The sequence below is a fragment of the Diospyros lotus genome, unplaced genomic scaffold, assembly GCF_014633365.1.
Source record: "Diospyros lotus cultivar Yz01 unplaced genomic scaffold, ASM1463336v1 superscaf1, whole genome shotgun sequence".
NCBI lineage: Eukaryota > Viridiplantae > Streptophyta > Magnoliopsida > Ericales > Ebenaceae > Diospyros > Diospyros lotus.
The window spans coordinates 2995315-3008756 of NW_026267104.1; the positions used below are offsets into that span (position 1 = coordinate 2995315).

General features: G+C 35.4%; 3 protein-coding genes across 5 annotated transcripts; 2 read left to right on the top strand and 1 right to left on the bottom strand.

Annotated features, from left to right (window-relative positions):
• The first annotated feature begins 2167 nt into the window (after nt 1-2167).
• Nucleotides 2168-4285, top strand: LOC127793012 (pentatricopeptide repeat-containing protein At5g61400). Of its 2 annotated transcripts, XM_052323743.1 has the most exons (2): nt 2168-3171; nt 3310-4285. In XM_052323743.1, the coding sequence occupies exons 1-2, from the start codon at nt 2196-2198 to the stop codon at nt 4278-4280; spliced, it is 1947 nt and encodes a 648-aa protein (XP_052179703.1). In that variant the 5' UTR covers nt 2168-2195; the 3' UTR covers nt 4281-4285. The 2 variants fall into 2 exon arrangements, with proteins under 2 accessions (XP_052179703.1, XP_052179702.1); XM_052323742.1 differs by having other exon boundaries at nt 2168-4285.
• A 374-nt stretch (nt 4286-4659) lies between these two features.
• On the top strand, nt 4660-7515 carry LOC127793019 (putative pentatricopeptide repeat-containing protein At1g74400). The gene is made up of 2 exons (XM_052323756.1): nt 4660-4794; nt 5579-7515. The coding sequence occupies exon 2, from the start codon at nt 5689-5691 to the stop codon at nt 7111-7113; it is 1425 nt and encodes a 474-aa protein (XP_052179716.1). The 5' UTR covers nt 4660-4794; nt 5579-5688; the 3' UTR covers nt 7114-7515.
• Nucleotides 7516-7914: 399 nt separating this feature from the next.
• On the bottom strand, nt 7915-13365 carry LOC127793021 (ribulose-phosphate 3-epimerase, chloroplastic). Of its 2 annotated transcripts, none has more exons than XM_052323758.1 (10): nt 13066-13365; nt 12104-12218; nt 11589-11729; nt 11389-11502; nt 10924-11002; nt 9639-9706; nt 9467-9523; nt 9117-9186; nt 8915-9018; nt 7915-8158 (listed from the first exon to the last, which is right to left on the bottom strand). In XM_052323758.1, the coding sequence occupies exons 1-9, from the start codon at nt 13182-13184 to the stop codon at nt 8969-8971; spliced, it is 813 nt and encodes a 270-aa protein (XP_052179718.1). In that variant the 5' UTR covers nt 13185-13365; the 3' UTR covers nt 7915-8158; nt 8915-8968. The 2 variants fall into 2 exon arrangements, with proteins under 2 accessions (XP_052179718.1, XP_052179717.1); XM_052323757.1 differs by having other exon boundaries at nt 9597-9706; nt 13066-13360.
• Nucleotides 13366-13442: the final 77 nt, after the last annotated feature.

A 13442-nucleotide genomic window follows, 5' to 3' on the forward strand; every position in this document is an offset into this window, starting at 1 on the left:
AAGATAAAGTTTAAAATATTTTAAAATTTTTATTAAATTATTTTTATAATTCTTTAAAATGCATTAAATGTCACATACGTCATTTTTTCCTTATATGACCAAGATATGCATATCTATATACTTAACTTGAGGGAAATAGAGATATACATATCTTGAAATAGTCATGCTATTCTTACACAATTGTGTACATCTTGAGATATATAATGGTGTAAAAATATCTAAAATACCTTGCGCCTCACAGTGAGGTTCAGGGGTATTTTGAACATTCTTACACCGTAGTGTAGCTCAAGATATACATTATGGTGTAAGAGTAGCATTTTTCATCTTAAAAAATCAAGATGAGAGGTAATTAATGATTTTTTCAAAAATAGTCAGATAAACTTAATAAATATGTTGAAAATGATAGAAATTCGGAATGCATTCCATATCTTAACTATATCTTGATTAACAAATGCCTTCTTATATTATAAGTCCTTCTAATTATAAGTTATATAAAATTTAAAAATTAATTAATATTTAACTTAATAATTTATTTAAATAAATATATATAAATTATCAAAATTTAATAAAAAAATTAAAATAGACATATTGCTGAATAATATAAATAAAATTTATGAAATATTAAATTTTTAATAAAAAATTATAAATTAATATTCAAAGTGATAAAATTATTATAATTATATATTAATAAATTATACACATTTATTAAAAAAATATATTAATATAATAATTTGTATTTAAATTTAAATTAATTCATAAAAATATTAAATATATTAATATAATAAATATTAAAATAATATATATATATATATATACATAGATGAAGGCGCCAAATGATGGAGGCACAGGCAATAGAGGAAAAAAGAAGCAGTGATGGAGGTTGAAGGCAACAACAATTGCCAAGGACATGGAGGTGATGATCGTGATTACAAAGTTGGAGAGGTGGCGATGGAAAAAAGACAAAAGGGATGAAGAAAATGAATAGAGGTTGGAAATATAATAGTTATTTTAGGATAAAATGATAAAATACTTAATTAACGAAATAATCTTTCAAGAGCTTATTTGAAAAGGTGATCCCCTAACAATTTTTTCAAAATATCAGTAATGTTTAAACTCTTAAATTTTTAATCAAATAAGTTATCTAGCTTGTGAACTAAAGAAATCGTCCTAAGGCATCAAATGGCTAAGCAAAACACCCAATTAATTTCCAATACAAAGCCTCAAGGCTCAAGCCAAATAATCTAAGCCAGTTTGGTTCACCGTCGGTTCAAAAACTTATATCTATTGTTAGTATTTATTAAGATAATATCTATTAAAATGAGAGCAAGATAAGGTTAAATATTTTGTAAAACAATATATGAAATGGTCAAAATAAGAGTGAGAAGTATTTTAATATTTTTACTTATTAAATTTTTTAGAATACATTGAAAATTAAATTTTTATGAGATATGAGACATATAGGCCATTTTTTTCTTATTAGTGAAATTTTAAATAAATTTATCTGTAAAATCTCAGATAATAAATCACGTGACTTTTCTTCAGTGAGTTATCAGATAAATTTAATAAATATAATAAAAAATATTTTTATTTAAAATGCTTTAAAAATCTCACTTTTTTCCGACTCATATTTTAATTTTGCTTAATAAACACTACGTAAGTATTTTACTATATATACAATGTGTCAAAATTTGGTCAAATTCATATTTTTGTCTCGATACTTTCGCATTTTTTTTGTATAATTATTCAAATTTTTCATTATTTCGATTACATTCATATATTTACATTTTTAAGTCAATTTAACTCTTGTATTTTATGTATAAAAAAATAAAAAAATAATAAAATATACGTCACTTTTTGTTTATATCAAAGTACACAAGTTAAATCGATTAAAAAAATACAATTTCAGGGGATGCAATTAAAATAATAAAAAGTTTAACTTATCACATAAAAAAATATTAAAGTATAGAGTTATTAACTAATAAATATAAATTCAAAAGCCTAATTAAAATAACAACAAATTTAAATGACCAGACAAAAAAACATAAAATTAGATGGACATAGATTTTGCCCTCAAAATTTTAATTCATTTATTAAATATTAAAATTAACTAATTAAATACGAGTTTAAAAACCTAATAAATTTCAAATTAACGGAGACATGCCACCGGTAGTGGCAAGGCGGTTGCCACCCGTGCAATGTTGAAGTTTTTCCCGCGAAAAGCCGCACTCATCCTCACCAGAAGGCTTCTACTCATTCCGAGATTAATATCATCACCGCCATCTCCATCTTCTTCTTCTTCTGCTTCGACTTGTATTTCTTCTTATTCACAGTCGGATTCTTCTGCGTCCAGTCTTACTGACACTATCCTCAACTGCAAAAGCGCTAAAGAAGCACTAAAGATCTTCGATCGCGCTTCGAGCCAAGTGCACGGAGCCAAGAAACCGGCGCTCTACTCGGCGATCGTCTGCGTGTTGACCAGGGCCAAGTTGTATGTGCAGGCCAGGTGTTTGATAAAAGGCCTCATGCAAGACCTCCTCAAGACCCGCAGCCCCCACCGCGCCTGCTTGTCGGTGTTCAACCTGCTTCGCCGGTTTGAAAGCTGCAAATCCGATCGCAATGCGTATGGAGTGTTGGTCATTGCGTTATCTGAAATGGGTCTTGTTGACGAGGCCTATTGGGTTTATCACAAGATGGGGGAATTGCCTGCAATGCAAGCTTGCAATGCCCTCCTCGATGGATTTGTCAAGATGAGTAGATTTGATATGATGTGGGAGCTATATAAGAACTTGCTTTCACGCGGGGCTTCGCCTAGTGTTGTGACTTATGGAGTATTGATTGATGCATGTTGTTATCAAGGAGATATAGTGGAAGCACAGACGTTGTTTGATGAAATGGCTAAGAAGGGGATTGAACCAACAGTCGTGATCTACACGACTCTGATACGTGGTCTCTGCAGTGAGGGTAAAATGTTTGAAGCAGAGAACATCTTTAGGAACATGACGGAATCTGGTGTACTCCCCAATCTGTATACTTACAACACTCTGATGGATGGGTACTGCAAATTGTCCAATATTGAAAAGGCCTTTGACTTGTATCAAGAAATGTTTGGTCGTGGAACACTGCCTAATGTTGTTACCTTTGGTCTCCTAATTGATGCGCTCTGCAAACGAGGTGAATTGGTGGCAGCCAGAAGGTTTTTCGTTTGTATGATTAAGTTTGGGGTGATTCCTAATTTAGTTTTGTATAATTGTTTGATTGATGGCTATTCTAAGGCAAGTAACTTATCTGTGGCAATGGATATATATGCAGAGATGAAACAGCTTAAATTTCTGCCCGACACCTTCACCTACAGTATTCTTATGAAGGGTCATTGCGATGTTGGTAAGTTGGAAGATGCACATTATTTATTAGGTGAAATGAATAAAGAGGGACTACTTGGTAATCTGGTGACATACAATATACTAATCGATGGGTATTGTAAGGAAGGTAATATGGAGACGGCTTTGGAATTGTGTTCTCAAATGACTGAAAATGGTATGGAACCTAATGTTGTCACCTTTTCTATTCTTATAAATGGTTACTGCAAAATGAGGAACATGGAGGCTGCCATGGGAGTATATACAGAAATGGTAATCAAGGGTTTTGAGCCTGATGTGGTTGTTTATACAGCTTTGATTGATGGACATTTCAAAGTTGGCAATGCAAAGGCAGCTCTCCGTCTGCATAAGGAGATGCTAGAGGCAGGCCTCACCCCTAATGTTTTCACTCTTACTTGCCTGGTTGATGGACTATGCAAGGACGGAAAAACGAATGAAGCAATAAAACTTTTCTTAGATAAAACTAGAGCTCCCTCCAATGGGGGTGAGATGGATCAGGTGAATTGTGGCTGCTATTCCCCAAATCATGTTATGTATACAGCTTTGATTGAAGCTCTGTGCAAGGACGGGCAGATTTTCAAAGCCAGTAAATTTTTCTCAGATATGCGCCACAATGGTTTGAAACCAGATGTGCTTATTTACAAAGTCATTATGCAGGCCCATTTTCGGGCAAAACATAGGCTTCATGTGATGATATTGCACGCAGACATGTTAAAAATGGGTCTCATGTCAAACCCAAACATCTACCAGGCCTTGATTATAGGATATCAAGAGATAGGAAATCTTGAATCAGCAGTTAGGTGTTCTCAGGATGTATTAAGATCAGGCCTTTTGAATCCGGAACTTCCTTTAACACAATATTTTCTTTCTCACCCGACGTGTAGTCTTGCGGGCAATGGGTAAATAACCTATTTGATTTGGTAATATTGTTTGTCTGGACTAGAAGACTGACATCCTCTGAAAGCTAACAAGTCTCTGAAGAGAGTACTTAAAGATAACTGCTTTTGGTTAATGTTGCGGGAGAGCTGGATTAGTTCTTATATCCTGTAATTAATCAACGAGTTCTTCCAATGAAGCATGGAAATAGTGGCATCCACAACAATGGGGAAAAAAATATGTTTTTTTTAAGTCTTTGGAGTGCTCATTGAGTGAGTTAGAGCTCAGTGTCTTTTGATTGCTTGAAGACTGAAGAGACCCTCAGTGACTGTTCATAGGAAACCAGCTGTATATGTTGATTTTGCTTCGCCAGACAAGGGCTGAAATCAAGCTGGGAGATTGTGAAATGTTGTCAAGAGCCCAGAAAAATAGTTTCTGTTCTTTAATGTGGGCTGCTTCTTGTCATTAACTGCCATCCATCCGAACTTTATTTGAGCGAGGGGAATTTTACATGAATCCAACATTTTGAACTGACTTCAAGGTACATCTCCAAAACCACTGCAATTCCTTTAGTTAAATTTATTATTGCCCATTGACAAGGGAAAGGAAGAAAATAATTAGCAGAATTTAACTTGCTCATATTCTGACATTCCGATTGTGGAATGTGATATCGCTGGAATAATAAATATTTTCTTATTGATGGGAAAGACACGCAAACACTAAATTGGAACTTTTTTATAACCATCTAAGTTGGAAGATTTGTAGTGGGTTTTATAAGTTTAAAATCGTGAGTTTAAGTTGTTTTGCATCTTATTATTTTTTTGATAATATTATTAATAAGGGTTCTATTCTACGAGTTTAAGTGAAACAGTTTTTTTGATAATATTATTAATAAGGGTTCTATTCTACGAGTTTAAGTGAAACAGATTAATAATTCTATCATTTCTAAAAAAGTACCGAGGATGGTCAAGGTATCCCAACGATCAAGTCACAGTAAAATAAATCATGAAAAAATAACCTTTTACACAAATATAATTTTCAATTTTATGTAATTTTAAATTAAAAAAATAATTTTAAAAATAGAATAAGCTGTATGAACTTCCCTTATGATTTCAGACTAACTATTATCATTCATGATATAATTGTTATTTCAAAAGCAAATAAGTCAAAATAGCTGGTTAATTGGCCGAAAAGATCATTACCAACACGAGCAAAATTATCTTTTTGGCCAGTCGGCTACGTCTTTTGGCATGTAATTTCAACCCGCCTGTCATTGTCCTTGTAGAGGTCTGGTCACAAAGACCTTAAACAAACTAAATATGCAGCCAACCAGGAGCAAGATGATACTCCATTTCTATCCTATGCTCCACTGGCAAAGCTAAGGAAACAACAGTCAACATATCACGCTCGCGCTCCATTTTAAGTGTCACGGATCATGAGATTCTTGAAAAACTTCTCTCTAGCAAGAAAGTTGGCCAAGACATTTGCAGCTATTCATCAACCCAAACTCCACTGTTTTACCCACCTCAGACATCAAAGGACCAACCATGCCCTCAAAAGGTATCTCAACTCAAATTCCAGCACCAAGGCCCTGTTACTTTTCAGGGAGTTGTTGAGAAAGAGCACTTCCTCAATTGATAGCTTCTCTCTACTGTTTGTTATCAAAGCGTGCACCAAAAAGCCCTTGGCCATTGAAGGGAAACAGGTTCAGGGCCTTGTTGTAAAGTTGGGTTTTGAAGCCATTATTTTTATCCAAGCCTGCCTCATTGATTTGTATTGTGTGGTGGGAGATCTTGGTGATGCTCACCACGTGTTTGATGAAATTCCCAGCAAGAACGTTGTTTGCTGGACGGCTTTGATTTCTGGGTATGTTGATAACCAGAAGCCCAACGAAGGTCTTCAACTATTTAGGCAGATGCAGATGTGTCAATTGGAGCCTGATCAAGTCACTTTAACTGTTGCCCTCTCTGCCTGTGCTGATCTTGGTGCTCTGGATATGGGTGAATGGATTCATGGTTACATCCGGCACAGGAAAGAACTTAACAGAGACTTATGCCTAAACAATGCTCTCATAAACATGTATGCAAAATGTGGAGATATTGAAACTGCCAGGAGATTGTTTGATGGCATGAAAAGAGATGTCACAACTTGGACATCGATGATTGTGGGGCACGCATTGCACGGGCAGGCTGAGGAAGCACTGATACTTTTTGCAGCCATGAAAGAAGAAAACAGAATCATGAAACTGAAAAAGACGAGCGGTGATTCTGTTGGAAGTTTAATCTTCCCAAATGACGTTACTTTCATTGGAGTTCTAATGGCCTGCAGTCATGCAGGGATGGTGGAAGAAGGGAAAAGGCAATTTCAGAGCATGATCCGGGATTACAATTTGAAGCCGAGACCACCTCACTTTGGTTGTATGGTGGATCTTTTGTGCAGAGCTGGGCTCTTAAAGGAAGCATATGACCTTATGATTCATATGCCTGTCCAACCAAACGCGGTGCTGTGGAGGACTTTGCTCGGTGCATGTGCTATCCAGGGCGATGCTATCCTGGCTGCAGAAGCTCGTGCACGCCTACTAGAATTGGAGGCTAGCCATGTTGGTGATGATGTTGTTATGTCCAATATCTATGCTTCCAAAGGCATGTGGGATGAGAAGATAACGGTTCGAAATAAGATGAAGCAGCGGAGGGTTCCTGGTTGCAGTTCAATTGAAGTTGGAAGTGAAATTAGTGAATTTGTCACTGCAGACGATGTTCATCGTTCGAAAAGGGAAATTTATGAAGTCCTCGAGCACTTGATGAAAACAATGAAAGCTCGTGGCTATGCTCCAGAGATGTCAAGCCCAACAGAGTACTGATGGAAGGAGAGCAAGTGAAGAAAACTGCGTCATGATAGGTAAGTTGCCCCTTTTTGATATGGTGCCAATCGAAGAGCATTAACTATAACAGGAGATATCATGACCGATCTTTAACTAACAAGGGAAATGATAAAAAGGAACAGTTGATACAAATCTCCTCCTCAATATAAGGTTTTTCCTCTGATACACAGATCAAATGCCCCATTTGCAGTGTATCTATTCACAATATAAAGTGGTATTTCGTGCCATTTTGAATTGTTCAAAAGTGTAAATTCCGCATATCTTTGTTTTTTTCATTTTTTTGGTTCATTTATACCTACCAAAAAAATGATGTTGAATTGTGTTTTTTGAGTAATGGACACAGATACTTCAACCTAATTTTGGTTTCCTTTGAATGATGAGATTTTCACATTTCCAAACACAACAATTATCAATTGGATTAAAAAAAAAAAAAAGAAAAGAAAATAATCTGGGCTTATTGATCTCAAGACTCGTTTAAATGTTGAGGATGTAATTGATTTTTTTTTTCTGCTTCATGAGGAATTTTTTGGGGATGACTCTTTGGAAGATGCTGTAAAGGAACGAACAAACAATGAAACACTACGTTCAATTCAGATGGTATAATATCAGGAGTTATGGTAAAGTTGCTCTCTTATGACTTCTCTCCAGATTTTTCCGGCTTTGCACATGCAGAACATGTTTAATTACAAACCAGAAGTAGCGTGTAGAGCAGTCAGGTGATCAGGGTTTTACTGCTCTGGAAATAAGCAATAACGGTGTTGAAGGAAAGCAAACAGGATATAATTGAAACATCAAAATTCTTTATTAACAGGAAAATGACAGAATACTTTACAAGCATAACAACTGAAGATAAGTTGAAACATTACGTTCCTATGCAAGATATGTACTGAAATCACATACCACAACAGCACCTGGACTTTTTGTGTTTATTATTAATTTCATGGCTGTTTACATGTATCAACCATGAATCAAACAACAACAAGAAGAAGCCAACGATTTGCTGCTCACTGGTTGGGCCTGTTATCTGTGAACACAAAGCACACTGCTGAGCTCAGGCTGAAGAAATAATGACAGTAAGCAGCTTAAATAGGCTGCATTTACTAGAAATAATAACCAAAAAAATAGAGTAGCATTCCTATAATGTTTCTGATATTCTATTTTCACTCATTGGTCAAATCAGACAACTTTTATAACAACAACATATCAAGCCTTTATCCTACTATGTGGGGTTGGGTTACATGAATTCTAACATACTAGTTATTATATCTATGGCCTTATCTAGATAACTTTCATGTTGTGGTTTTTCAGTGACTCTGTACAAATAACCATCTGAAATAGAAGTTTCTCTTGTTCTTACCCAAGACAACATTAATTCTAGCTTCTAACATGTACTAGAAAACTCAAGGATCAAACATCCTGACATTATTCTACCATGGAATTTATCTAGTAACTTCAATAAATGCCATGACTTATAAAATTTAAAGTCATTTTTTTTTTTCTCCCAGGTAATATTTAAAGTGCTTCTAATATGATTTTCCTTGATATTTTAGGCAATCAATACTGTACAATTTTGTGCATTCATATTCAGGATATTTATATTGATTATCATTATTTTCTTAGAAAACAGTTCATTATTCATTATTTTTCTACCACAACTATGTTGTATTGACTTGACAATTTGGTACTGATTCTGTGTCTCAATTCCAAGTATTTGATTGCACTCCAAGGGAAAAAGAGAATGCTACAAATCACAGCAAAGAACAAAGCAAGTGAGAAATACCATAGAAGAGAATGAAGCACAACTGCAAGTTGAGTTGGTCTTCTGGACCTCGTTTCATACTGGCACAGCTTCGGGCCTTTTGCTGGCTTTTATTCCTCTTATTGCTGTTACACATTCATTCAGCATACAAACGTTAATATTCAATAAGTAATACAGAACTAAGATTTCTTTCAGGACTTAGCATAGTCGTGTTCATTGATACCTTCAGCATAATCTTTAGCTCCAAAAACAGCAGAACCAGCAACCAAAGCATTGGCGCCAGCCTCAATAACCTGCCAACATCATAACAACCAGAAACAGTTATGTAGGGCAAATCATCAGTTTAAACATTTGTATGCAAACACTACAACGGTTCTGGATGCACATGTATTGTGCATTATTGGGAGACTATCTTTATCCTTGGGAATAAGAAGGGGGAGAAGAGGACCATCTATCTGATTCTTCAGACATTCTGCTTTATGAGGGTTGGGGGAGGATCATCCATTGCATTCTTAGTTTTTTAGGGCCAGATCTGACATAAGAAAAAGGACCTCATGATTCTGAATGGCATACCTTATATGCATTTTTTGGACCAACTCCACCATCTACTTCAATCCAGGGGTTCACCCCCTGCAAGAAAGAGAGAGAATGTCATTGTTTGCTTTGCTTGTGAGGACTCCAAGAAATGAGAACATAATCGTACCTTCTCCGCACACATTCTTCTTAAATCTGAGATTTTCTTAACTTGGCTTTCAATAAAGCTCTGCCCACCAAATCCAGGGTTCACCGACATAATCAAGACCAGATCAATCACTGTTAATAATCAAAGAAAATCATTTCAACAATTCTTTTCCATGTGATCTCATGAACCTACGTTGTAATGTTAAAACTTCATAGAATTAACATTTTCCTCATGCAATATCTAATAGAAACTGACAGTTGGCCCAATAGTATTAAATTTAGTGTGCATAAAAGGTATGTAATCTTGCTATTGTAGAAAAAATTGTGGTGGTATAATGATAAATATGTTGCAATAACTCAAAGATTCCAAGGCACGAAAACTCGCTTTCCTTAAGACTTTATTTGTCCCAAAATACAATGCACAAGGGATCCAAACAAGCCTCCAAGATACAATGGAATCAAGAATAATGTTTGATGACGAATGTGCAATTTTCGAAAACAAACCCGAACACACGGAATTAATAACAAACACAAAAAGCTTTGTATTCTAATTCTGCAGTAAAAGAATACAAAGAATAGGTTTTTGTATGCACAAAAATTATGAAGTTTTATGTAAGAATGTAGGAGAAGAATAAGGAGAGAGAATCCATATGAATTCTCAAAGTGTTTTTATCCAACAACACACCAATCTATTTATAGATAATGTTACAACTCTTCACCAAAGGTACAACCATTCATATGTATTACAATCCTTCACAAAAGGATATAACTAATTCTTGTGTGTTACAACCTTTTACCAAAGGTACACCCATTCACCAAAGGTTATAACCACTTAAATTAAATTCAAAACAAGTGAGGCACAATCCTTTACTAAAAGTTACAACTATTCATGTGTGTAAATAGAATTTGAAAGGTTATAACATTTAGTTCCTTGACTTGGATCTCTTCCCATACAAGTGAAAGGTTGCAACCATTCTTTTGAAAATCTCTCCAACAATATGGAATTACTTCAGCACAATTTTGTCTATCAATTTATGTTAGTTTGAAATTCCTTTACACCACTATGTAGGGTGGATTACATGAATTCTAGCTTGTCTGTCATTTTTATCTTAGAACTGTTATTAAACACATTAACATTTAGCATCATGCATATCTATCAAGCTGCCCCAAATTCCCCATATTCATTTTAAATAACTTCTTGCTGCGTGAATGACAAGTCTATACTAATCCACACCTGATCATTGATACATTGGAAAGAAGAAAGTATCCAGAGAATTGAGACTGAGCAATAAGATCATTTTCCTCGATATCATTTACAAGGACTACCTTAATAAAGAAACAGATCTTACCATCAAGGACATATTCAATAGCAGTTAGTGGGGTAGCAGGATTTAAAACAACTCCAGCTTTGGCTCCCAGACTCTTGATCTGGATTATAAGAAAAGGTAAGATAAAGTGGTTTGAGGCAGATAACTAGAGCAATGAAAGAGAAAAGGCAATCTAGAATTTGGATTAAATAAAGGAGTTCCCCATTGCACGAGACTGCTTCCATAACTCAAAACTTTTGAACTTCCAGTCACAAAGGAGCAACCTTATTGTTGCTACTGAGGTCATCCTCTTGAATTTAGATTAAATGTGAAAACAAAAAGTCACACCAGAACAAAGCATTACAAAAAGTGAATTTTGTGCATTAGATGCAAATAGCACAGTAATTCTTAGAGATTTTCAGTAAAATATAGCAGCAAAAGCAGTAATAATATGAGATCCATCACCAATGTGATGAGATTGACACTTCAGGTCAGAGAAAATCTTACTTGATTAAGTGTACGATGCAAATGGATGGTGGCAGATTGCTCACAATGGACACTGACTATGTCAGCTCCTGCCTTCACAAAATCAGGCACTCGCTCCTCAGGTTCAACAATCATCTGCGACAATTTTGTTCAAATTAAATGATTTACTCAACCAACAGATACCTGACAAAACTAACAAGGTTATGTTAACTGATCAATACCAAATGTACATCCAACGGAAGGTCTGTTACAGGGCGCAATGCATCAACAATAAGAGGTCCAATTGTTATGTTTGGAACAAATCGGCCATCCATCACATCAACATGAATCCAGTCACAACCTGCCAGCTCCACTGCTTTTACCTAGATATATATGACAGTCAAACTCTAGCACTGATGGAGTATCAACCTATATCTCAAAGAATTACAGCATGAGGAAATATATACATTATGTGTATATGCATAAAGAACTTAGAAGATCATCTTAAAACATGATTGACAAAAGGACAATGACAGGCAAATTAGCAAGAGGCATCACTAGAAGAATAACTAACTTTGGGCAAAAACTCTTAAGACACTTGGCAATTCCCAAGTGTTAAAACTTAGAAAGGCACATGAGAGCTTGGGAAGTATAATAGAAAAAATAAATAAACAACAAGTGGTCTTCACAGTGAGAATCACTCCTAAACGTTGAATTGGCAAATATAGCAGCATGGATCAGATATACAAAACAGAACCTGCTCTCCCAACTTTGCAAAATTAGCCGAGAGAATGGATGGAGAAACAATTATGTCACTTTTTGAAAATTTATCCACCCGAGAGCTTGCCTTCACTAGAGTTCGAAACTTTTTCCTGGAATCATATATAGAAGTACCAATCCATATCAGAGATGTTGAACAAGATGAGTAAAAACTAGCAAGAATCATGAGAAATCACTAAAGCCATAAGTATCTCAATAACTAAGGAGTTTAAGTTTAAAGTAATTGGAGCCAATCATCCACTTAAGAATTAGAGAGATTAAGTGTTTTTTCTTCTATAATAGAAAACAAGTAAAGAAATTATAAATCCATCAATGCAATGAGGATAGATACAGAGGTAAACATGATGGTGAAATATGTAATAGAGAAAATCTAGCACGGTCTGATCATAAATGATGTATTTGAGTAAAAATCCAAACACGCACTACATTCATGCGGAGATTCATTTTTCCCCAAGGACGTAAGATCCTGCCAAGACTATTTTGAAATTGTCAAGCTGTCCTTGAGATGCACCCTCTTTTCAGTATTATACTCCAGAACATTAGAGCATTCAAGTGGGAAATTCATACATTCACTCCTCCAACAGAGAACATTAGAACATTAGAGTATTACATTTTAATCTATTTTTTAACTTTTAGATCTATCACAATAACATACTTCACCTTCCAAAGATGAATTTTCCACGGATTTGCAGGAACACTTATAGCCTAGTGGCGATTGACATCTAGCTCTTGCAAGAAGTGATCATACATACAATTATCATGTCAAATTTCAGCTTAGCATATTAACAAACACTAAGTAATCAATCAACTGCAATCAATGGAGCACAGAGCAACCTCGTTTGATTATTACCTAATAGTACAGCAAGCGCAATAATCAATCAACTAAAGCCAACTGAGTCATTCAATCAATTCGATTCAAGAGAAATCAAGAAATAATACCTTGTAAAGGTGACAGGACTGGGGTGAGAAAGGGAGTGCTTTTGGGGCCTAAGGCCCCCGCCAAACGCATTGAACTGGGACTGCACAAAACTAGAAGATCCTAAAGAAGCAGTTGCCATTATCTTCTCTCTCTGTAAAATTCTTTTGCGTTGCTTCTGTGTCGAGAGCTGAGCAATATTTCAACGCAGACCTGAGAGGATCGCAGCGAAAATACCCGAATCGGGGAGGAAAATTGACAATAAAGTGTGTGGTTGACACGTGCCAGATGTCGGACGGCTTTGCTTATCTCCAACGATTGGCCTCCAATCTCCATATCGCTGACTTGTATACATGCATATACCTGTAGAGAGAGAGAGCGTCGATATTCCCGTATATGT

Bases quoted from the DNA above. Each gene is read 5' to 3' on its own strand.
- LOC127793012 (XM_052323742.1), top strand. From the start codon at position 2,196: ATGTTGAAGTTTTTCCCGCGAAAAGCCGCACTCATCCTCACCAGAAGG.
- LOC127793019 (XM_052323756.1), top strand. From the start codon at position 5,689: ATGAGATTCTTGAAAAACTTCTCTCTAGCAAGAAAGTTGGCCAAGACA.
- LOC127793021 (XM_052323757.1), bottom strand. From the start codon at position 13,184: ATGGCAACTGCTTCTTTAGGATCTTCTAGTTTTGTGCAGTCCCAGTTC. The intron at 9,707-10,923 runs GTAAGATCTGTT...GATTATTAACAG, and splicing joins TATTGAATATGTCCTTGATG to TGATTGATCTGGTCTTGATT. The intron at 9,187-9,466 runs GTATGCCATTCA...TGATGTTGGCAG, and splicing joins GTCCAAAAAATGCATATAAG to GTTATTGAGGCTGGCGCCAA.